Here is a 26029-nt window from a genome sequence, read left to right as displayed (position 1 = left end):
TGTGTAAGAAGTGCAATAAAAGATCTAGAGAAGTTAGTTTCATCATACACAGTGGTCATGGTCTGCATTTGGAAGTGTAAAGAGCAATATATGCTTCTCCCTAAGTAGGGCAGAGATATTCTGATTATGGTGTCCTTTATCCAAGTAAGATCCATCAGTTCCCATGGAGAATAGCATTGCCTCTCAAAAATCAGTCTCTTTGACCCTCAAGTGTAATCATATTATTGTTGTTATGGTGATCTTTTCCAAGGAGAAGGATTACTAAGTCACAATGTGAGCATAATGACTTCACTGCAGAGCCACGGGGGAGAAAAGTCACTCCTTAAACATACATATTTTGTAATTAGATAGAATAAGAAAAGAGCTGTTAGGAAAATATGTGAAAGGTAAATAGCTTTGTTTTGGTATTCACCTAGACAGATACTTAAATACAGTTTCCAACTAAGCTTTAATTTAGCCTTTCCTCCAACATATTCCCTTTCTTGAATGTCTGTTCTTTCCATCTCAGTTTGAAGTTTTCTCTGAGGATGTGAAGATAAACAGCTTAGGATGAGGGCATCTCTAATATTAGAAAGGCTTGCTAAAATAATTTCATAGGTTGGAAAAAGGGAAACAGAATCATTTTGGTAAGTGTGTAGCTGAATTACACATATCTTTTCAAGTGTGTGTTAGTTTACCTGCTTGTGAGCCTTTCTGTATTTCACAGATAAATTTCTCTGTATTTCTAATAATTTCTGCATTAAACACATTTGCTTTCTGGTTTTAGGGCACTTACTCTGAGCTTACATAAACATTTGTACTAAAAACCAGATACAAAACCTTAAATATCTGTAGAGATTATCTATATAAAAGGAGTAAAGTCACTAATCTTAAACGAAGAGAATCCAGGACTGACATCAGTTGACCAGCATGAAAAAAATAAAATGCAGGCTCTTAAAAATGCCAGCTAAGATTTCAGGTATTACCTGAGTAGGGGCTTCCACAGATCTGTGCATGGGCAGAAGAGAGTGGTTGATGAGGGGATTAGAACTGCCTAGTGATCATCAGGGCATGAGTAATTTTAAAGTTCTGCTTCAGACCTGTCCCATTGCCTGAAGGGCAAAGGATGATTTTTCTTGTACTTGTGTCCTGGTTAATACAGAACCTGAAGTGCTGTTGGGGCCTTTAATTGCATCCCCTGACAAATGTGTGTCTGTGTCCTCTTGCCAGGGAAGACAGTCATGACAAACCTTTTTCAACTGGTGATACACTTGAGTGTTATTTGTACCTGTGACAGATTGTGGTTTTTAGCTGAAAAAATTGCTGTCTGAAGAGTTACTTTGGCTGAGTTTATGCCATGCAAAGTAAGGGCGGTCTGAATTTGGAAGGAGATGATGAACTAAGATGTACTGGGGGCAAGTTGTCTTCCTGATATCTTGAGGTTGTTTTCTCACATACACAAAGTTGAAAGGTAAGACTAGATATGGGGTGTCTGTCCTTTGTCATGGCACTGGTAGGTGACCTTCCTGAATAACAGGTCCTGGTTCCAGCCAGAACAGGGTTAAATTTTGCAGTAGCCAGAGGAGGCATGGCCAGGACCTGCAGGATGTTTTGAGGGTTCTGTGTGGTGAGCAATTGCCTGTGAATCCTTTGCATCTTGTACACTCTTATTAATATTGTTGCTGTTACTGTCCTTTTTCTGATTTCATTGCTGTTTCCAGTAAATTTTTCTTATCTCAACTTGTAATCTTAACTTTTTTTGCCTCCTGTTCACCTCTCCAGCCCTGCACAGGAAAGGGGATACAGGGGAGCAAGCAAAGTGGTGTGTGGTTTGGAGTGTTGTAGTGAAAATGGTAAACTGGGGAATAGCATTTCTAAACCTCAACACAGGTGTTTGTGTGTTCTCAACAAGTTCTCTCAAAATCTTTCCTTCCTGCAAATGTAGTCTCCAATGTGTTTAGTCTGGATTGCAGCTTCTTGGAGGTAAGATGTGTGCATAGGTGGTTAAGAGGAAAAAGGACTTCTGTTTATACTCAAGATAGATAGTTACTCTAGTAACTTTATTGTAACACAAATGTAATTATAAGTGTATATATCTAAGTATAGCATTTAAAGCAATTACTTTAAAGTGGAGATACATACTTCATGCTTCATTAATTCACTCTCAGTTCATTCATATTCTCTTCTTCCTATTTCATTTATGCGGGTAAAAAAGAAAATCAATTGTTTTGTCCTTGTATGCAAGAGAACTCAATGAAGTGTTTTGACAAACTATAAAAAAACTTATATGTAAAGTGTGTTTTTATTATTTTTCATTTGCAAGGTTTTTGATCCTGTGGTCTTAGCTTTATCTCTGTTCTTGTTTTCTAGCTTCTCACTAACAAACCCCCTAGATTTTGACCACAGAAAATACATGTACCTCACATTTCATATGACAGCTTTTTCTTATGAGTGCTCCCTTCTGTTTTAGTGGTATCTGAAACATGAATATAAACCAACGTTTTAGAGAAGATGTGTTATTTTTTCAGTCTATTTCTTGTGATGATTTTTGCCTTCCTCATTTTGCTTCTTACATTAGCAGTTTTTAAAAACTTGCTCCCCTGTGTGCTTGCCTAACTCTCTGAAGTCTATCACTGACAATGTCTTCCTTTAATCAGAAAGAAACAAAGCCATTCCCAGGCCCTAACCTTCTGGCACTAACCCTGTGTATTTCTTCCTTTACTTAGGAATATAGTCTTCTAGCAGCTCTGCAACAGTTGCTTGGCACTACAGTAGGAAGCTTTTCTTCACTGTAGCTTTACCTCAGAGCACATTCTTGATTGAGCTCCTGGTTAGAGACAAGCTCACTTTTTCATAATTAAACTGTCTCCATGTTCTCATTATTACAGAATTAAGCAGTGTTGAATTGAAGAGGGGCAGCATAGGCATCTGTAGTACTCTTGTGGGCATAATCCTTTTCACTGAATTACTTTTTCTGTATTTGTGGTGGACCTGCCTTTGTACATATCAGCAATCTCTGCTCACCTTGTTTTGCAGGAACAGTGAACTGCATGTTTGATGCCTTTTTCAGCTTTTACACTTTCCTTGACAAAATAGGTTTGTGTTTATTTCAGTAAGGTGTCTTAAGGGCAAGAGGATAAACACATTTTAAAACTTATTCTCTGTTTCTTCACTTTGGCTTTAGTAACCATGTTCACTTATCATTGTTATCTTTTTCTTCTGCATCTTTTTGTTTCAGTCACATTGTATCTGTGACCTTGTGTGCAGCTCTCTGTGTCCTTATTTCTGCCTTCACTCTACTCTAGATTAGTGCATTTTTTTTTCATTAGCCAAGGACTTAGGAGCTGTTTACGTCTGAAGGCAGAGGGTCTGTGTGTGTGGTTCTTTTTTTTTTTTTTTTTTAATTTTCATTGGGAAATGTGTAATCAAATCAGTACCTCCTACAACTCTAATAGTGTAGTTTCTTTTAGATTCCTCTTCTTAGACTTTTCTAGCTTAACAAAAAACCTGTGTCATGTTAAGCAACAGGAGCATCTTCTTGCTGAAATCTGTATGTGTCAGCATTTGCCTTGTTTTACAGTTGACCTGGTCTCTCATGTCCTCTGGTTCTACATATTTTCATGAGGTCTTCATGTGATGCTTGTCATGGGTATAATCCATGCATTTAATCTACTTTTTTACTTGTCATGGTTATATCCAGTCCCACTTCTTACTAATTTTAGTTCTAGTAGGTGTTCACCTATTCCATTAAAGTAATGAATAAACTGACCAGATGGTATTATAATATTGTACTTGTTAAAGTGCCTATTGAGAGTAGATTGAATTCAGAGAATAATCTGAATTCATCCTCTGTTGTCAGGAAGAAGGGAAATAAAAGTGAAAAGATGTTGTTGGCACATGGGTGTTGGAACAAGTTGCTTTTCCTTTGCATCTTCACAAGTTGAACTGATAATTTGGAGACTGTCCTTCCAGTCATCATCCCCCACACTGCAATCTGTAATAGTAGTAATCTGCAAATACAGTTGCAGAATATTTACTATATAGTACATGATCAAAAATGTTAAACAGTTCTTCAGCCATTTTTATTCTACATTGTTTGATACTATCTGAATCACTGCAATGCTAGGTCCATTAGAAATGAAAAGCATTGATTTACTGTTGTGTTGAAATCTTCCACTTTATTTACAAGTAGAGAAGAATACAGCTCATTGCCTGTAACACTTTTGCTTTGTTCCTTTTTTCACACCTTTCTCTGATTTCCAAGGTTGTTCTTTTACGTATTCACAGCAAAGGTGATGTGCTTACCAGCCTAGGTCACTAAATGCTTTCCATTTGCATGTCATTCTTATAAAAGTCATGATTGAAGTATCCAAAAAAAGTCTTGATGTCTTACCAAAAAGATTTGTTCTCATTCCCATCTCAGGAAATAAACTCAGGAGTTGTCTCCTTGTCATGAACAACTTTTGGTTACATTTTTATCTACAAGGGCATTAAAACACCTGTGTAAAACGAGTTTGGCTCACAGTTTTCCATAATATCCTTTGCTGTTGTATCAGTGATCCATGGAGTGCTTGTCACCTTCTCTTTCTTCTATGGGTGACTGTATAATCATTAGAATGAAAATTAGCCTAAGTTAGCATTTTGTGGTGGACTTAGCAGTGTTAAATTTGTTGTTGGACTTGACAATCTTAGTGGTCTTTTCCAAATAAAATGTTTCTATGGTTCTATGTAATTTTACCATGTCAATGTTAATACTGCCTGCATTTAAAAATAATAATAATAATAATAATTGTTAGTTTCAAAAATTGTCTAGCATGAGTTGTTTGAATACACAGAAATGTTACTTCCATTGTAACAATTACAGGTCTGATGAATTTTCAACCTCTGTTACACTGGTCTTCTGCCATTCAGAGTGAAATTCAGGCTATATTATGCAAGTACTAAAAAGTTTTGTGTATGATATGGATAGAAGATGAGCTATATGGTAATTTACCTTTGTTTCAGTAGCTTCAGTTACTCAGCAAAAGAAAATGTATTTCATAGTAGAGATGAACTTTGTTGATCACTTTGTTATTTTAAAAGTGAGGAAATCACATGCAAACTGTATTTTAAATTATTTTCATGTAATTGTATTTAATTACTTCTGTTTAGTTTTGTAATTCAGTATGACTGTTTGCACCTGCTTTTAAGATGCTTAATGTACAACTTTTCTCCCTGTTTTTCTTTCTGAAGGACCCAACCATATGCCTATGCAAGGACCTGGACCTAACCAGCTCAATATGACAAACAGTTCCATGAACATGCCTTCAAGTAGCCACGGGTCCATGGGTGGCTATAATCACTCAGTGCCATCATCACAGAGCATGCCAGTGCAGAATCAGATGACAATGAGCCAGGGACAGCCAATGGGCAACTATGGGCCCAGACCAAACATGAATATGCAACCAAACCAAGGTTAGTGAGGTATCTATTGGCTTCTGTAAAAGGAAAATATCTTGTGTGCAGATTTTTTTAAAGGTCTTATCTTGTAGATTTCCTTCTCTAAATGTGTTTGTACCCTGAAATTGGCTCGGTTGCTTAGAGCATGGTGCTAAAGAACAAAAATTGTGACTTCAGTCACCCTATGGGCCATTTACCTAAGACATGGACTCAAGGATGCTTGTGGAAGGATCATCTCAGAATACTCTGTGAATATTCTGTACTCATGTTTGGAGGATTCTACATCTCTTTTCTCCCATATATCTGTGACTTTTTGTTTATTTGTGTTTATTTGCAGACATTTAACTGTTTTCAGGCATAATGTGAGAATCTGGAAATGGATCTCCTTTCAGCAGTTATAAGCTGGAGCTACTGTTGGTCTTTTTCAGACTTTACACTTCTAGCAAAGTGTTATTGTCATTCAGGTTGATAAAATACATTTCTACTTTTAAGTTTCTTGGTTAAATGGAAAAATCAAAGTCAGATAGCCCTCAGATTGTTTTACCTAGTTAGTCTTTGTTTTCAGCATTTTTAGCATGGAATGTCTGTTTAGTCTTAGAGAAGCAAAATTCAGTTCCAGGAACAAATCTGGTACTCCCTACTGTTTTCATGAGATGTCCTTGTGTATATAGTAAAAATCAAAGCTAATTTTGTATCTAAGGTATTTCCATTACATAAACTGATGGTGTTTTGATGTCCTTGTTGAAGTGCAAGGACGTTGTGGAATTAAAATATTGCATTAAAGTCACAGCGCAGCAAATTACTAAGTTGTGTATGTACTGCATATTCTTATAGAGGTGCTTTACAAGTCAGCAATCAGTATTTTCAGCTTACCTGTTAAGTCTGTTACTGCATTGGATCTGTACATGCTAGAAGTACATCTGTACATTGGATCTAGCACCTGCTAGAAGACATACGACAAACCAAAGCTCCACTTTTTTATGTGTAGGTACCATATATCCCTGAGGTGTACAGACAGACCAGGTCATACTGATCAGTTTGATTATTAGGCTACAGAAAGTTGCAAAACAGACAAAAGACTAACTTAATGGAAGACTAAAAATGAGTCACGATGAGAGAAGCTATTTCTGCACTTTTCTTACCAGATCTGAGGCCTTTAGCATCCACATAGTTAATTGCATTTTTCTTAATGTATAACAATGGAAGAAACAAGGGATAGGTACATAGTCGGGGAAATCATAAGTGGGAATACTTTTGACTGTCTCTCTGAACTGGGAAGTTATCTCTGTATTCTGGGCCATACATAGTCTAGTAATTCTGTTGTAAGATGCTTTGGAAAAGTCCTATGCTGTTTCAATGCAGATGTTTTAGTTGCAGAGTTAGCAATAATTATGTAGCACTGTATGTGAGGGAGCCATCTAGTCAGTCACTCTGCAGGAAACATTGTTGTGTGACTGGCCTAAAATATAAGAGATGATTCCATCTCAAAGTAGCATTCTTTACTCTTCATTCCTCTGTTGTGTTTTCAGTACTCTGTCAAACTTGAAAATTGGTCATTAGAAACTAAGCAGAAATAAACTTAAAAGATTTCTGTGCTGAACAAATAGTGGTACTGAAGTGACTTTGGGGAATAGAGAATAAAACAGTATTAACCAAATTACAGGTTCAAGAACAAGAGCAAAATCTTTACTTAGAACAATGGCACCAATGCCATTAAGGCCGCAGCAAGCTTTTGCGTTGTGTAACTCTAATTCTGTCAAGTTTGGACCCTTTAGGCTGAGACTTTTCCATTTCAAGTGTCTGCTTCATGGCTGGTTCTATTTTTTGCAGAGGTTTCACAGAAGGAGAAAAAATCATATTCTTTAAAATGGTTCAATGTCTCACAAAAACATTTATAAACAGAGCACTTTATATATGAATGTAAGAGTGCACGTGCCCCTTTCTTTAAAGCAAGGCTTTGAAACTTGTCTGTTATGCAAATAAAGTGTTATTTGCTGTTAAATGAAAATACTGTTCCAATTACCTGTATAAGAGGAAGTCTTAAGTTTGAAGATGGGGATGTTTGTTATTTTGATCTAAGATGATTGCCAATCAGGTCTGCTTAGTACATTTCCTCCATTTTCTACTCTTAGTTGTTCCGTGTGTATTGATGTTTGATGACAAATTAGAGGAAGTATTTTTGTATCTTCACTCTCTTGTGACTCCAAGACAGCTGGGCAGAGAATGACAGCAATCTGTGAGACCATGAGAAATTTAGAGGTAGGTAGCCAAGCCCCAGTCTGGCTGGGCAGATGTCTCAGCCAAGCATGGCCACTTCAGGCTTCTCTCCTAAGTGAAGAAACAAGAATGAGCTGCTAGGAAATGCACCCAGTGCAGTTTAACAAAAGGGGAATAAACAGATTGGGACTCAGAGATTTCTTAACTGGTCATATATACAACAATTCAGAAACACAAGTGAACCAAAATTTCTGAACATCAGTGTTGTTGATCAGGAGACATTTGTGAACCCCTAAGTATGCTTTGTTTCTTTGTCTTACAGGATTGATCCATACTGAAAATGAGAGATCCTACTACATCTGTCAGTTAATAACAGCACTCGCTAAATATAATGCTACATATTCCACAAGATGAGGTCTTAGCATCTCAAAGTGGCTGTTAAAAATTAGTAGATGTTTTTGGCCTTAATCTTTCCCTATGTGGGTTCCTCATTTGTAGAGGAATGAATTTGATGGTAAGATTACAATACCATCTGATTTCATTGGAGAGTTGTCAAAGTATATTCATTATGAAGATTTGGACAAATTACTTATGGGTGCCATAAGAGAACCTATGAATAAATTAATAATTCTGTCTTCAGTCTTTGACTAGGCATCACATCTCACATGAACAGAAACAAAATACTGAAATAGTTTTTCAGTGGGTGAAACCTACTATGTACTGAATGAAGACAGTACTTCCAGGGTAAAAGAAGCATACTTTTATATAATAGATAAAACCACCATAACATTCAGAAAGGCTTGCTCTAACACTTGGGTTATGCTTGAGCATAACCTCTTTATGTGCACTTGCTTCCAAAACATCTTGCTGTATATACACCTTGTGAGGCAGATGGTGTTAGCAAGAAAAAAATGCAAAAGTGCTAATTAAGAAATAAAATGCATAGTAACAGAACTGTTAGCTGGATTTACTTCCTGTATCATCTCTGTACTCATTATTGCTTTGTACTAGTTATAAAATGCTATCCAGAGGAATACCTTAAATGAGAAGGAAAGTTTTCATGGTATTGATTTTATGTAGTCAGTCCAGTTTAAAAGAGGAATTCTAGTGATTTTGGACTTAAAAAGCAAAATATTTTCAGTGGAAGATTCTGTAGATGACTCTTCTTTGAAAAGTGAATATAGCAGCCCAGGACATCTGCAAGGAATATTGGGTACCTTTTTGGAAAAGATAGGAAGCAGAAGGAACTGAATGAATATTGAAGAAACTATGTTCTTATGGGTGCATTTCTTCTTGTGTATGGTAAACTACTTAGGTTGAAAAAAATGTCAAGTGTTGCCAGTATTTGACTTTTCAGGGGGGAAGATATAGGCATAATTTTTCTGAAACCTGAAATTTGCATGGAAATTCCTCTTTTTTTTTTAAATTGAACAAATCTTTTACACGCAGGAAATAATATTTAGTAGTGGAATTAATACATTATATAAGTAAGAACCAAGCAATTGTAGCTTGGTCATCTCAGAAACTGTTTGGTATGTATGGCCAGCCCTGAGACTGTTTCTCATTTGTCAGATCCCTTTGCTGGGATCTGTGCTAGAAGAGCTTGACACAAGGTTGTCAAATTCCCAGTCTCTATTGAATGAGCATTATGTATTTCCTGTGGTAAGGGAAGAGAACAAGTTTAGAGGTGACGTCTACAGGACGAGATCATGTTGACTCAGTCACTTGCAGACCAGCTGTCAAATCTGGTGCTGAAATTTTTTAATGATAGTTTAATTTCTATAACCTTGGAAAAATTCCATTAACATTTCAGAGCTCTTTGACTTACAAGCAAATATGAAGAAATGGAAAGAGTAGAGATGAGACAGATGCAGATTCTGGTTGTTTTGTTGTGCACATAAAGAAAGGAACATAAAGATAGGAACATCCAATGTTAGCTAAAATATAAACATATTCGGGGTATAGCAGATCACGATAAAGTGATTTCTGAGTTTGACTACCTTCTGTAAATGTCTTCCCATCTGTTCACTCCCATGTAAGCTGAGACTGTTAGGTTTCAGTACTTTGACTGTTTACAGTAGTCAAGATGTTATGGAAAAAGCAGGGCAGTCTCTCTTTTTTTTTTTTTTTGAAATCTAGTGTATTGGAGGGAAATAAAATTGCCTCCACATTCTGAAATGCCATCATGCTATAGCTGCATTGTGTAGGATGTCTAGCTGTAGAAGACACTGTAGTTTTGTCATGAAAAAACAAAAGATATAAACAGCTGCCACGGAGCTTGTGCTTTCATCTGCTTTCCCTGGAGTAAAACATGAAAGGCAGTGTTGGTAACTAAGGAATTTTTTTCTATGACATTTTGTGTTCTAGTTTTTTTAAAATGATAACTGAAATTGAGTTTCAGTTTGAGATGAGAAATTCGTGGAGTAATAAAGTGTGGAGAAGTGTCTACTGTCCTTAAGTTGCAGCCTGAATTGTATATTAGGAGTAGCAAAAAGTGTTGTATCCTCAAAATCTTTTGAGATAATGTTTAAACTGCTCCTCGTGTTAAATTTAGGATGGTGGTTCATTTGACTAAGCAAATCTGAATTGTAGTGTTTGTCAAGTTAAATTGACCCTCATTATAGTTTCTAAGAAAGCTTGCACAAGGCAAGCTGGTTTTAACATCATTTAAAAAAAGCTTTTTTTTTTTTAAACATGTGGAAAAACACCAAAAAAATTTTGATGAGGGCTGCTGCATTTTGTTTTTGGTGTTACCTAATCAGGAATTCAAAAGCTGTGTTTTAGGGTGCTTACAAAAATCTGTGCCACAAATATTAGAAAACATAAAGTCATTGAATGGTTTGGGTTGTAGGGGACCTGAAAGATCCCATAGTTCCAGCCTCCCTGCCTGTGCTACAACTAGCCTCGGTTTCTCAGAGCCCCATCCAGCCTGGTGACTTGAACACATGCAGGGATGGGCATTCACAACTTCTTTGGGCAGCCTGTCCCAGTGCCTCTTCACACTGAAGAATTTCCTCCTAATATCCCATCTATACCTACCCTCTTTCAATTTAAAACTATTGCCCCATGTCCTGTCACTGTCTGCCTGTATAGAAAGCCCATCTCCTTCCCTTTTATAAAGCCCCCTTAAAGTACTGGAAGGCCAAAGTGAGGTCTCCCTGCAGCTTTCTCTGCTCCATGCTCTCTTAGCGTTTCCTTATCTATCCCTCTGATAATCCTTTGGCCTTCCTCTTGACCCAGTCCAGCAGGTCTTTCTGTGTCTTTCTGTGCTGGACCCCCTAGAGCTGGATGCAGCACTCTGGGTGGGATCTCACCAGAGCAGAGTAGAGGGGCAAGTTCACCTCACTTGACCACCTGACCAAGTTTTTTCATGGAACCCAGGATATAGTTGGTTTTTTGGGCTGCATGCCCACATTGCCAGATCAGACCCAGCTTTTCATCAACACAAACCCTCAAATTCTTCTCAAGGCTGCTCTCAGTGAGTTTCCCACTCTGTACTCATATCTAGGTTTGCCCCTACTCAGGTGCTGCACCTTGCACTTGGACTTGTTGAATTTCATGGGGTTCTCTTGGGCCCACTTCTGAAGTTTGTCCATATCCAAGCAGATAATGAATTAAGAGTCTTAAGTGTTTTATTAAGTTTTGGGATTTTATGTCGTATTAAGTATTACATGATGAATAAATGTGGCTTTCTCCTAGGCTAGATTTTTCAAATGGAAGAATAAAGTCAAAATTCCCTCATCCCTCAAAACCACTGCATAGAACGGTTGTGTTCCATGAGGCAGTAGAGGCCATGGTGGTTCTTTTAGGTATCTTTTTAATAAGAAGAGCCAAACTGGAAGGAAGCCAGGCCGTCTGTTATGAACACAACACACAGCCTAGTACAGGGTAGTGAATTCTCATTGTGGCTCTACAAAGCGTTAATGAAGTTCTAATTTAAAAAGCAAACAGAAAATCTCTACATTGCACCACAGGGACCCACCACATTTTATCACATTGTATTGTGACTAATATTAATATTGTTAATTAACAAGCTTTCTTAAGATCTAGGAATATTATGGCAACAAGTTTCTATTTTTTATCAAGACTGCCTGATGTTTCTCAGTACCTCCAAACAGAGGAGCAGTGAAATGGAATAATCTAAATTACTTACTCATTTAGAAGATCAAAAAAAGGAAAAGTATTTTGCCAATAATTAAAATAAGTACATCTGAATTTAACCCTTTTTTTTACTTTAAAGTCAGGACACAGAAACTTGCCATACTGAAGGACAGAAGCATAACTGGATCTTCTTAAGAGAGGCCAATATTTATCTTCAGAGGAAAATTAAGCTTAGGCCACTTTACTTCTCAGTGAGAGATCCTACACTGGGGTTTTATGGGATTTAACTAATGCACTTGGAATTCATACCATTAATTAATTTGTCATAACTTTCCCTCGTAACTCTGCATAGACAGTATATAAGTGAGTACATATTCCTTTGCCTGTATAAATCCATTGTTGCTTGGCTGTGTATCTAGGTATTTTTCCAGTACTGTAGTTTCACACAGGATTTTCTGCTTGTGCTTCAGAACCTAGCTTTTCAGAAATACTAAATGGAATGGAAGAATCTAAGCATACAGAAAAAAGGTGATATCTTCCTTTTTCTCACTGGATGGCACTTAGGAGTGGCTCTGCTAGTTTGATGTTTGATGTCATGGTTTGTTTTAGTTTTTAGTGAGGCTGCTAGTTTCTTGTTATCTTTGTAGTTTATAAAATAAATTATTTTTTAAAAGCCAGAAAACCTTAGGGTTTTGCCATTATAGACTGGGCAGTATGTGTGAAGTGGTTTGAATTAATATATTGCAAAAATCTGTTGCTTAAAAAAGTTTAGCTCCTTGTCACAACTTTTTCCTCCTCATGTTTTTGATACTGGAATAACTCTTTTCTGAAGTGGTACTACAGAGGAGGCACAGAGGCTTTTCTTTGTTAAATGTATCAGTCTAACCTGCAATCTCATATAATGAAATTGTGTAATCATCATTTTCATTGCTGTGTGGTGTCAGTAGGGTGCTCTCTAACTGTCTGTTTTCATTACTGAAATTTGCATTTCTCCAAGTACAGCCTTAATCAAATTTTGTCAGTTGATAAAACATGGACAGTACTTGATCTCTCTTGGTCTCTTCCTGTGGTTCGTAGAACTTGGTGTAACTAAATATGAAAGATATTTTTGTCACAGATTGTTTAGGACAGTTCAGTGTCAGGCAGAGCCTGTGTTCTGTGGGCTTTCTGGATATGCCTGTTGTCTAATTGCCTGTCTGGTTCATGTGGTTTGTCTTTACAGGCTAAATAAAATTGTTGATTTTGTGATAACAGCGTAGTGGTTTGTTGGTGGAATATAACAGCAACTATGTATGTGTATTGAAACTATACTCCAAGGAGATCACAAATGTTAAATAATTTTTCTATGACTTACCAAAGTTTCACCATCAGGTTTTCACCTACACTTTTTTAAAGGAGTTTTTAATAACAAAAAGTCATGAAAGTGTTTCAATTATCTTTTTGTAGATGTAAACTAATATCTGTGGTTTTGAAGAAAAACCTGAAAAGCAACCTTATTGAGGCTGATTTCTGTTTTGTAGTTTGGCTGCTGAATTGTTCACCTACATTTGCATAAGTCCAGAAACAACAAACCCTTACCAGAGCAGTGGATATACAGAGGGTTTTTTGGTCCATTTTTAAAGGTTGGGTTTTCCGTGTTCTTTTGGAAAGGTTTAATCACAAATCATTTTTGTGTATTTGACATTTTTGCTACTTTTCCTTTTGCAGGTCCAATGATGCACCAGCAGCCTCCCTCCCAGCAATACAACATGCCACAGGCAGGTGGGCAGCATTACCAGGGGCAGCAGCCACCGATGGGAATGATGGGCCAAGTTAACCAAGGAAATCACATGATGGGGCAGAGACAGATTCCTCCATACAGGCCACCACAGCAAGGTAGGAATTCACTTCAGTATTTTTGCATTGATTTTAAATAACCGTGTTTAAAACCATTTTACATCTCTTTCTTGCTTAATCCAAATTTCTGTCAAGTCATTTGGTGTGACAGACTTTGTTTGCACACTCTTTTTGTTACCCATTTTAAGGGTGGTTCTTGCAGCGAGAGATTACTGCAGTCACCATGAAATGTGAAGACAAGTTTGTTTTCTTTTTGTTTTGGTTCTTTCTGAGATTATACACTCTGAAATTGCACATCTCAGATATGCTGATGCAGAATTTGATATTCTAATATTTAAATGATAGGACAGAAAAGGAACAGAATACCTACTTGGTTCTGGATTCATTCAGTTACAAAAAAGGAATGATGTTCCATGATTTTGGTTATCTTTTTTCTTTTAGTCCTTTTCAACAAGGAATAATTTTATTTTTAACACCCTATTCTGTTATACACATATTCCTAAAATTAGCTCAAAACTGAAGTTTGATATATATATAGTCTCAGTCTAGTGAGCCAAACAACTGTGTGTTTGTATATGTGTATAGATACATTTACTTATTTTTTTAACTAAACCAGATTACATATGTTGTCTGTAATGCAACAGTATGGGTGGGGAATACATTTGAGAAATATTTCTCATACTAAAGTCAGAAATTAGCAGGCTTTATAACAGACAAAACAAGTTATTTACATATTGACTGGTTGTGGTTTTTCAGGCCCACCACAGCAGTACTCAGGCCAGGAAGACTATTATGGGGACCAATACAGTCATGGTGGACAAGGTCCTCCAGAAGGCATGAACCAGCAATATTACCCTGATGGTAATCTCTCATAAATGTTAACTTTCCCATTTTCTATACCTGCCCAATACTAATGTAGTCATATGGCCAAAATTAGGGGATGAGGCAAGAATAGTAATTGGATATCATACCTCACATTTAAAAAACCTTCCAAATTCAGAATTGTTACTACAGTTTAAGTTACTGTGACTAGTTAAATTTGCAACTTAAAGCATGTAATTTGTATTACTCCCATTTGAAACTCTTAAAAACAGTTTTAGTATTTCAAAAGAATGGAAATAATTTGTTTCTCTCAAAGAATGGAGAGTTCCTTAGCATATCTAATATGATTGACATGAATTTAAACAGTCATAACTTTATTATCAATAAGAGAGGGGGCGATATCCTTTTATTAAAAATTCTACTGAACTGAAAAAACTTGCTAAAAAGATGTGGGTTTTTTCTGTAAATACTCTACCTTTTTAACTTAGTGTCTCATTTTCATGTAAGTCGCACAAATGTGTTATTGCTGACATGGTATGGGCCTTCAGTTTAACATTTATATAGGAATAAAGTGGTCCCTGCCCTGAGGATATTGAAAATGTGAATCCTCTTTAGATGTCCCCTCAGTGCTTTCAAGACAAGATTGAAACTTTGAATTTCATAAATCTGTCCTCCTACCTCTTGGATTATGGAGTGCTGAAGACTATTGGATTGTGTTATAAGTTAGAAAAGTTGAAATTAACTTGTTTTCAGGCTGAGCAGAGACTGGGAGAACAAAGATGCTAACTCCTGACTACTGTGATAACCATGTGTGCAACTTAATGGTATCTTGTGAAGCTCAAGAAATGTGGTAGATGTTAATGTTTAAAAATATATATACAAAGCAAAGCTGTGTAATTGTCAAAGCAGCTGCTCATAGCAGATAAAGGGTTGCAAGTCAGTTGTTTGAATTCGATTTCCATCAAATTGATTTTAAGGTACATCAAGCCATATCTGTATAAGCTTACATGTGTTAATTTCTGGAGGTGTGTGTGCAGTGTTATTTTACAAGTTGCATTAACTGGTAATTATTCAGATTTCATTTTGGAACATTTATGTATACACATGAATGCTAAATTGTTACAGGCAATTTACTCTAGTAAAGGCATTTTGATGTTGCCATCAACAGCTTTGTGGCAGCACAGATGACTTCTAGGATCTGTTCCTTCTTAAGAGTCATCTTTATCATTACCTCATTGTTACTCTTATGTAGAATACAAGTAGAATATTTTAAGACTTGTTTTAATGGTTATGTATGCATGTAAGATTCAGTCAGTGATGTATGGTACAGTTGCAGACCTGATGACAAAGCCACTCAGTTTCAGAACTGTTTCCTCCTTTCCTTACTTGTATCTAAAAATTTTATTCCAAATTTATACTATTTAATTTCAAATGTAAACAAAGTTTGGCATGTATTCTTGACCAAATTAGCAATAAGATATATTTTGATCATCTGTAACAGAAAATACATGTGTGCTAAAAACAACAACAGGTGGGGTGCTTACTGCATGTATTGGTTTCTTAATCAGAGATGGCTGTAGTCTCTGAGTAGAAAGGTTTGTTTGTAATGAGTCTACTTAGGACTGGAATGTAAGAGGAAAAGTTTTCTTAAGACTTTAAGCAGAAATTCTGTTTGTAGGGAAAACCTTGAGAGTGTTGTATTTCTGTCATTCAAAACCAGAATTTAATGTAGATGATGGTTCATAACTTCATTGAGCTTTATTTGTTATATTTCACACTGCTTTTAGCATATGCTTTTGAATTGGAGATCAGCAGAACAGGTGTTAGACAAAGTATGATAATTGCTTTCTTTGTTCATTCTAATTTAATTCAGGTTATTTACATGTGAAAGGCCTAAATGCTTTCATTTTTTTTTTGAGTGAAAGATGAAGTACTCTCCCCCCTCCGACTCCCCCAACAAGGATTATTGGAAGGTTAAGACCATCCCTTACTGTGATGTTTCTAGAACTACTGCATTAAGCCTTTTTTTTCCCCTGTCACATGTTAATTCAATATGAAAGGAAATCATATTAGTAAGTCTTTGGCTAATACAATTGAAAATTCTTTTTCATGTATATCCAGTTGAAATTTTTTTTTCATTTTTCTGAGAAATGAAATATTTTTAGGGTTTTCACTCAGAGGCCATTAACGTTTCTTCCTGTCTCTTGTCGAATTGATGTAGGTCATAATGATTACGGTTATCAGCAACCGTCGTATCCTGAACAAGGCTACGATAGGCCTTATGAGGATTCCTCACAACATTACTACGAAGGAGGTATCTATATACCTTCACACACATACGCACAGACATTCCCTCTCCTCCCCCACCCTCAACGGGAACAGACATTCTTGCACAACACAACTTATACCCATGCAAAGCTCTTGTAGAATACTAGTTGCTGGCTGTCTTGGAAATGGCAGGGAACTTGGAGCCTTCAGAATAATTTCTTGCAAACACCTTATATATATAACCACAATTTGCCATTCTAACAACAGTAAAATGACTAAAACACTCTAGAGATTTTTTTTTTTACCTCAATGGAAATTTTTATTTTAACATAAATTTGTTGGTTCAGTTATATATCTTTTTGTGTGTGTATATTTTGTATAATTATAGTGCCGTTAGGAAACAGCTTGCTGATCTTGTGTAGCTAGTCTGTGCTCTTGTAGCTGTCCTTAATTTTGTCCTTTTTTTTTATTTTATTTTATTTAGCATAGTCATGATCTTATGACTGTGATGTTCCAGTAAATGTAATGCTCGTTTGGCAGAGATGCTGAAAATGCTGCCGTTCAACTTTACAAAATTGGCTTTAACTGCAGTTTGTTTGGCCGAGTTCCTTCTGTTTGGTTTGAGTTTTCTTTGTTTTGTTCAGTTTTTGAAATCAATATTGCATTTTCATTTTGTTCTTGTGTTGTTGGCTGTGCATCTTAGAAGGAAAAAAAATAAAATAGGTATCTTTATGAGTTTTTGCTTTCTTGCAATGATCTTACAGGAAATTCGCAATATGGTCAGCAGCAAGATGCATATCAAGGACCACCCCAGCAGCAGGGTTATCCACCACAGCAGCAGCAATATCCCGGCCAACAAGGCTATCCAGGACAACAGCAGGGTTATGGTAAGAACCTGAGGACACAGACAGCTGTCACAGCAAGGAGAGAGACCTTTGTTGTGTGTTTCTCCATCCCTGTTTGACTGTGTCCAGAGGCCAGGCTTGGACAGAACAGCTCTGTGCCTGCAATTTCACTGGGCTGAGACACAAAAACATAGAAGGCAGTGTCTTTTGGGAGTTAGATCTGTTTAGGATTAGGCAGTCTAGGAGAGTGTGGTAGCACAGAAAACTGAGGGTGACTAAACAGCATTGCAATAGGTATCTGTAATTTAGAAGGACCCAGAAAGATTCTGCTCTTTTCTCTCTTCTCTAGGGGAACATACTCACAAAGATGACAAAGAACCACTTTCATCTGTGGATTTGCCAGTTAAAGCAGTCTGTTAAAAACTGGTTTAAAACTTCATTCAACATACATGAACCATTATTTTCAAATTCTTGTACTGATCAGTAGAGAAATGACTGTAAGCATTGACAGCACACCTTTAAAGCAACTGTGCCTTATAAATTTGCACTAGTAGTGAAAACCTTCTGGTACATGGCAGGAATGAGAAATCCTCTGCCACAAGTCCCTGGATTCAAGGAAAGCCACTCAAAAAGGAAACTTGGAGCAGTAGAATGTAATTTTGGTGAATTAATTCTAAAAAACTTTGTGTCAGAAGAGCATACTGAAACTCAAAAAGTTTTATTTGCTTTCATACTGTAAAGCAGTAAACATAAATTTACGACAGAAGAAGGAATCTCTGAAATTTCCTAAATTCCATGTATATTAGCTTTCAGCTCTTTTGCAGGCTTCCATGCTGAAGCTTTCAGCATTGTGTGTATGTGAGGAAATGCATGGGTAATTTGTTTGCCATGTAGATAAATGCCACATTCACATGAAATCCAGTTATGTTGAGACAGAGTTAAGCTTTAAGAGGATCCACTGAGATTTACCAAGTTCTGCTTCTGGAGTTTATGGATGAATTGATAATTCTGGAGTAATACTTGTACCTACATTCTGCTAAACATAATATAGGAATAGACTAAAGGTCAGAGTAGAAGTCATGTTGATCACTGCTCTGAACTTTGTAGGTAAAGAAATAAAATCGGATTTATTCAGAAAGTTTAGGTTAAGAAATACTTGAAGAAAAAGGGGTTAGGAAGTCTTTTGGAGCCACTTACACAATATAATTTGTAAAACAGAACAACATATTTTTCAGTTTCTTGTTTTTAGCCAGAATTGTTACTGAAGTTCCATTTTTTTCTGTTAAATTTGTCAATGAATATTTAGAATTCAGCTATAAAGAATTACCATGAATAAATAAACCCATATTCATTTATCAGATGAACACAGCACTTTTAGGATGTTGTATTGTTGCTCAATTTAATATTTAATTGCTTTCTAATTTTCAGAAATAAATCAATATCTCAGACATTATTATCAGTCTTTAAGGTTTTGTTTCACTGTGAAAAGGTGCAACTGCATAGTTCAAGGGTGTTTGAGGCCTGAGGAGAATGATGATAGCTTATGGAGCTTTTCTTCTCCAGGTCATCTTTTCACTGTCTTACAGATCCAGAATTACTGAAGGAATTACCAGCTGATGTCATCTTAATGTCCAGTGCCTGTAGCTCAGACTAGCCCTCTCTAGCACCGAATCACTGTTGCTAAAAACATATCTGTTTCTTCTGAGGGGAAGGAAACAAAAGTGTTGGTTTGTTTAAAAGAAAAGCCCATCTGAAAAGCTGCAGATCTTCAGCTCTGAAAAAGAGAGACACAGTTTTAAGGGTTGTTGTTGAAAAAGCTGACAGATCCACTGCTGAGGATTCATAGGAGTGCCACTGAAATACAGAACAGAGTACATCTCTCCCAGTGCTGGGGGGGATGGGGATAATTTTGTTTGTAATATGGCTGCAATGCCTGATGGCAGTAACGTGCAGCTTCCAGTGGTAGCCAGGCCAAGTCCCTGTGAATAGTAACAGATAGTTATACTTGCAAAAGAAGTACTTCTTTTACAGACAAAAAAGACTGGAGTCCAAGTTTTGGGTTTTTTCTTAACCTTTTTCTGGAAAGTTAATATTACCAAAGGACTGTGGAGTGGAGGGTGCTTTTTTCCATCTCACAGTACCTTTTACTGCTTGTCACATCTCACATTTTATACATATATAGCTTGCTTGCCTGACACCCCATCCATGATTGCCTGCTGTGGTGTGAGACTTCACTTTTTGGCAGCACAGTGCTGCTGGTCTCTTCAGAAAGTCCAAATGCTGAACATAGCTGATTATCTGGCTGCTCTTGGCATTAGAAAGTTCTGGAACTCAAGCAGCCTACATCAGGAGATTGCCTTCCTAAATCCTGGAAAGCGCTCATGTGTATCATTTCTTGCCTTGTTCTGCTCTGTCATGTACATGGAACTACATGCATTGATATTAAATAATGAATATATAAATAAAAGTAAATGTTTCTGTGGTTGGAGCACAGGCCCTGGCAGCCAAGGTGCTTTCTAGGGGGAGGGAGGTAGGGCACTCAAAAGACCTAATTGCATAGTAGTGGTATTTCTTAGTCCTGGTTAGCTGTAAAATTCAGTGGTTTTAGCTGTAAAATTCAGTGTTTTCCCTGTTCTCTTCTTTCCAACATCTTAAGCACTCTTTTTTTTTTTTTAATTTATTTTTTATCCCCAGGTCCTTCCCAGAGTGGTCCAGGACCTCAGTATCCCAATTATCCACAGGGACAAGGACAGCAGTATGGGGGATACAGACCCACGCAGCCCGGGCCACCACAACCACCACAGCAGAGGCCTTACGGATATGACCAGGTATTCTTCTGTTTGATGAGAAAGTTGTGATTCTTACACACTCATTTAATAATCTTAGATTCTGGACACTTAAACTAAGGAATTTTAGGACATGGTCTTTCAGGTATGTACCTACAATTCTCATGGAGTTTATTTCTTGGTGAGTTACCAAGAATCATTTGTATGGAATTGTGATTAGTCATTCTCTCCTGAGTTTGCTAAATTTTAATGAAATTTGGCAAAGTGAGGCCTTCCCAGCAGTGTTTTTGGATGTTAGAAATTAAGGTGATGTGTTTCATAGCCTTATGGTGAATGACTAATATGAAAGATGAGGTTTCTAAATCTCATGGTGGATCATTTTTCATTACTTCTTTGCAATAGAAATGGTTGAATTTATTTTCCACAAACACAAATCCTAATCATAATCTTCCTCTTCAGTTGCAAAAGCACCTGAGGCATACAGCTGAGGTCTTTCAGCTGCAGAGCTTATGGGGAGACATGAACTTGTTTTTGCACAGATTTTCTCTGAGCAGTATAAGGGGGCAGTGAACATGGGAGGGAAGTGACCTGAAAATCAACTGCTTCATTCTTATCGCTGCTAAGACAAGATTAAAACAAACAAACAATTACCACCAAAACATTGGGCTGGAGTTGTAGTGAAGGGCTGTAGTAAAAAAGCTGTCTTCAAATTAAAGGATGAAACAGGTTTTGTCCGCGTAAAAGGTACTAACTTGCAAAAATCCAAACTTTTCACTATGAATCATTCAGAAACGTCATTAAAATGTACGCTATTACTTTCCTTGGTATAAATAATGTTAAGATTAACTAAATTATAAATTTGAGGTTCTAATGTTTAAATAAAATCCTGTTATGTCAGTAGAAGATGAGTTGAACTTTCAAGAAAAACTACTCTGAGGAAGTGAGAATTGCCCAGAATTTTGAAGAACAGTTGGTTTTCTTTCTAGAGAAATTAGAAAAGACAAGGAAGAAGGAACAAACTCTCTGTGTGGTAGTTTGGAGATGCAGTTACTTTTAATTATTTAACGGATAAAATGTTTATGCACTGAACCAGTAGCTTCCTCTGAAAACAATAAGCTACAGGAGAATTCTTTGCTTGTGGCCAGTATAGGGTCAAGGAAACTTAATCACAGTTGCTGAGTTTTTTCCAGCTTTCCTTGCAGCAGAGGTGGATAACCCTCTCTGTAGATAGGCTGTGCTCCTCCAGTTTGTGCACTTGTAAGTTCCACTGGGAAATTCAATTATAGAAGACCTCTCTTTCATACTGGCCATTCCCATAGGAATTGTGCTGCTTAAATTCTCATCTGGCAGCTGTTGTGAAACTATTCTTTGTGACTGATTGTTATATTATAATGGAACATAACTGACATTGCAACATAAAACTAAAATGTAAAACACTACCTTGTTGTGGTAGTACTTTACATGGAACGGTGGCAGGATCAGTTTGGAGCATGCTCGTTTCCTAGCACAGTACTTCTTTCTGCAAGCCTTGAACCCTGTGGTGAAGGATCATGGTAAGCTTACAGCATTGATGCTTTCACCTCTGTCCACCTCTGCAGTACATGACATTCTGTCAAAAGAAATAGGGAATATCAATAAGGGTGATAATTCTGTGTATCAGATCTGTGGAATAATTGCCTCCTGTAGCATATGTGGACTTGGGTTGTTAGTGTTCACCAGGATGTGCCTTGGTTTTGAAATACATGTAATGCTTGATTGAGTAATAATTTTAGGTACCTTTGTGTCATGGTTACTTTCCTAAATTACTTTGAATTTTGGTGACCTTGACTTTTTGAAATAATTTTCAAAGTTTAGGTGGGAAATATTCCTCAAATTTTTTCTTTTTTTTTATGATGTTCTACTAATTTCACAGCAGCCTATTGAATATAAAAGTATACTCTTTTGATCAAATCAGGCTCCTGGCCTTAAATTCATATCTTTGGTCTTACTTCTGCATTAAAGCACAAAGTATTTTTAGTGAGATGAAACTACGCTAGTTACTGATATCCGTATGTCATTTACTTGTATTAGTTTCCATCTTTTAATATCACAGTTTATTTGGATGGTCTTCCAATTACAGCTTTAAATGCAGGAAAATATGCCTTGTTGTCTAATTATGTATTTTGAATTTTTTTTAGGGTCAATATGGAAATTACCAACAGTGAAAAAGTACTCACATTCCGGTAGGCAAAATCTATTAGCAGCCATATTTTCTCCTCAGCACTGTGGACATCTTCCCAAGATGAGAACCTCCCATTCCATCTAGATTTTGGAAAAATCTTGTGGCTGTTTTATGGTATACAGTCTTTATGGGTTAATTGTTAAAGACTGTAGATTCTCAGAAACTAGTTTCACATCTCTACTCTAGATGGCAATATTGGACAGAAAATCTGTGACATAACAATTTGCAGTGAGTTGAGAACTGTATGTCAAATATACTGTTACAGACTGAGAGGTGCAGACAGCTTTGTATGTTTATGAAGGTTATGGGAATTTAATATTTTTTCCACAGATTTTTTTTGTAGGGGGAAAGGGGAAATGCACACTTTTTACAGCAGCAATATTTTGTATATTATGTTTTACATGTGATGAATATGCAAGACAGTACACTACTCGCTGGGCAGGATAACAAATCTACTGTTAAAATGGGTAGGGCATGGTAAATGCTTGATTGTATTAGTCTCGAAATGGTGTACAATAAAGATAACAGTGAAAAGATGGAGAGCATTCTATGTCACTGATGGGTTCATGTACAAAGATTGAGAATCCCAGTTATCTAAATGGGAACATAATTAAGGACAGTGTAATACAGTCTTGTGCAGAGATAAATTTTTTAAGCTTTCCAATTTTTCTGAGTAAAGCGGTTTTGTAAAAATTGTTTCTAACATAGTTTGACAATTTTCTGCAACATTTTTTGGGTAACAAGATAAACGTTTGGGTTTTATTTCTCAAGTGTTTTGTCAGAGCTTTGCATAAGCAAGCTGTAATCCTTCTTAATAATTGCAATAACAAAGAAAATGACAAGTGTTAATTTTACTTGGCTTGAATATGCAAAGAACTTGAAAAAGAATATGGAGAACAGGACTGTATTGTATAAGTGTATTTTAACCTTTAGTTGAATAATTTGTATGTATCAAAATAGCCTAGAGGACTTTGTAAAACCTATCTAAACTTTTGTCATGGTTTAGGAATGGTGTCCCCCAATTTTAGTCTTCCCACTGACACACTCCAAGCCACGCGCCGCTCGCTTGCTCCCCACTCTCCCTCCCCTTCCCTTGTGGCAGGCTGAAGAGGAGAATCAGAGGCACAAAAGGGAAAGATCAGGGCTTGAGAGAACAATTTACTGGAAACAGCAAAAGGAGGGGAATGGCAGCAATGCCAGTGCCAGAGGGTGCAAGAAAGAGGTGAAGGCTTCACACGTGCTTGATTGCTCACCATGCAGAGCTCGGTTCCACCCCATGCTGCACTGCCTGGAAGGGTCCCCTGGAAAATGAGGTGTCTCCTTCTGGCTACTGCAGAAATTAACCCTGTCCTGGCCGGAACCAGGACAGCTTTCCTAACTGGGAGTTAATAACATTAGAAAAGGGACATTTTTGTTTGTGCCCATTTTTCTTATTGGTTAACATGAGACCAAGGGGATGTTTTATAACATTAAGTATAAAACCTGTTGGTGAGGCAAATGCCAAATTTTGTTTGGAATTGCATTAATGCTTATAGTGTTGCATGTGAGAGAGGCAGCACTTTGATCAATAACAACAGTACACAAAAAAATTGGTTTTGAAATTGCCCTAAAACTGTGTATCAGATAAATAAATGGATATTCTATTCTGCAGAAGTATATGCATTCAAGAATCCCTTGCAACTTCTATAAATGATAAAACCTAAAATTAACCCAGGAGTAAAATGATATTTTGTGTTTTTTCAGTTTGCAATCAATGTTCAGGGGGATAAAAAAACAACTCATGTTCATAGTGTGTGTGACATTATATATGGAAGACAAGATTTTCAATTTGTGCGTCTTTTTTAAAAGGAAAACAGTTTTCTTAAAGTCAATAGAAAATACACATCAAGGTTTGAACAGATATGGCATGAGGAACATTATTATGAATTAAAATCTTGTAGGTTCTGTGCCAATTTTCCACCACTGTGTACTTCATTGCTATTTAAAACTGTACTCCATCAATTCTAACGGAAGAATAAATTATTTGTGATTTTAATTTTCTCATTTGTTTCTTTAAATTAGATCCCTATCACTCTGATGTCTCATCTGGAGACTCTGCTGTGGGTTTTGATTTTAAAGATGTTTGGCCAGAATAACCAGACCTTATTTGCAGTCTAGGACTTTATCAAAATTCTCTTGCCATAGCCAAGTTAATTAGAATTAACTGTTCAGTAATCAGCATGTTGTGTAGGTTGTTTGTTAAGAAATTCTTTCTCTGAAAATGAAGGTCCATGAGGCTATAATCAAGATGACTGAATTAGATAAATGAGTTGACGAGGCAAAAATGTGTTGAACCCAACCTGGTGTAGATACGTTATCTCATTTGAAATAGGCTCAACTGACATTAAGAAATAATTTGTCTTGCCAACCCATCTTCTGTTGTCTTATTCTCCTTTTTAATGGAAACTAAAATTGCAGTTTTAATAAGCAGAATTTCCTCCAGGGTTTCCCTCCTAGAGACTACTGCATTTGCAAGGTTTAATTGTTTTATAACAGTCCTGTTTCGTAAAACTTTTTAATTGGTGGTGACAAAAATTACCTTATTCCTCTGATACTATGCCAAAAGAACAACTTGAGAGGAGATAGCTCCATGCAGAAGAAGTTTTTCTAAAACTATATATTAGAAAGGAACGTGTGTTACCTAAACAAAAGAAGAAGCAGAAGTGCGTGACAGGACCAGGAGAAAATGGCAAGATACAAAGTTCGTTTTAATAAGTCTTCCTTATTAAATAAAATCCAGCCAACAGGAAACTAGTAAAAAAGGTGTTGCAACTGTTGTTTTACAGTCAGAATATAGAAAGTTAGGGGGACTGACATAGCAAATCAAACACATGAGTAAAGAGTAAAGAGGAGGGGTTAATGCATTCAGTGACTTCTGTTTTTCATAGGGTTATGATTTTTGCCGTTCTATGTTTTCTGTATTCAGTGTTTTATTTCCTTTTCTGCTCTGTGAATGACTTGGAGAAGGGAGAAGCTGGCTCCTTGTTTCAGTTGAAACTGACTTCACAATGTTGGCCATAAGAAAGCAAATGTGCTGCTTTGTAGGCAGGCTAAATATATCATTTTGCAAAAGACACATTTCCATTTTCATACCTAAATTACTCTAAAATGTGTAAAGTAATAGATTTTTTGAGAAAATGCAGCTGATTAAAGAGGGGCAAGGACCTCAGTGCAAAAATACTGTTGTATTTCTACAGTTTTCACCACAGAGGATGCTAAAAGACTACAATGTGATAAAAAACCCCCCAGATTTTTGATTTAAAAAAAGAATACTTAAATTTACAAAATTAAGAGAAACTGTTACTTCAGCAAGTCTAGATGGAGTTCTGCCAGAAGCCCTGAAGAAGTTCAAAAAGAAAGTAGCAGGCTTTCCCTACAGGAACAACAATTGCTGTATCATAAAACAGAAGCATAAGAGTGAAATCCTGTGAAATGACGCCAAACCTTCTGAGATGAATAGATACCTGGATAAAGTA

General features: G+C 36.7%; 1 protein-coding gene across 3 annotated transcripts in view; it reads left to right on the top strand.

The window, feature by feature from the left end:
• Positions 1 to 24549, top strand: part of SS18 (SS18 subunit of BAF chromatin remodeling complex) — a 42484-nt gene extending 17935 nt beyond the window's left edge. The window contains exons 5-11 of one of the 3 annotated variants that reach the window (XM_063167724.1): positions 5212 to 5433; positions 13444 to 13611; positions 14329 to 14433; positions 16616 to 16708; positions 17427 to 17549; positions 20202 to 20335; positions 22471 to 24549. In XM_063167724.1, the coding sequence (XP_063023794.1) occupies positions 5212 to 5433; positions 13444 to 13611; positions 14329 to 14433; positions 16616 to 16708; positions 17427 to 17549; positions 20202 to 20335; positions 22471 to 22497 (872 nt within the window). In that variant the 3' untranslated portion in view covers positions 22498 to 24549. The remainder of the gene's footprint in view (positions 1 to 5211; positions 5434 to 13443; positions 13612 to 14328; positions 14434 to 16615; positions 16709 to 17426; positions 17550 to 20201; positions 20336 to 22470) is intronic. The other 2 variants (XM_063167732.1, XM_063167742.1) reach the window with 2 other exon arrangements.
• The last annotated feature ends 1480 nt before the right edge of the window (positions 24550 to 26029 follow it).

Source organism: Melospiza melodia, chromosome 1 (assembly GCF_035770615.1).
Source record: "Melospiza melodia melodia isolate bMelMel2 chromosome 1, bMelMel2.pri, whole genome shotgun sequence".
NCBI lineage: Eukaryota > Metazoa > Chordata > Aves > Passeriformes > Passerellidae > Melospiza > Melospiza melodia.
The sequence above is the reverse complement of the archived record's forward strand: the minus strand, read 5'-3'. Positions and strand labels throughout refer to the sequence as shown.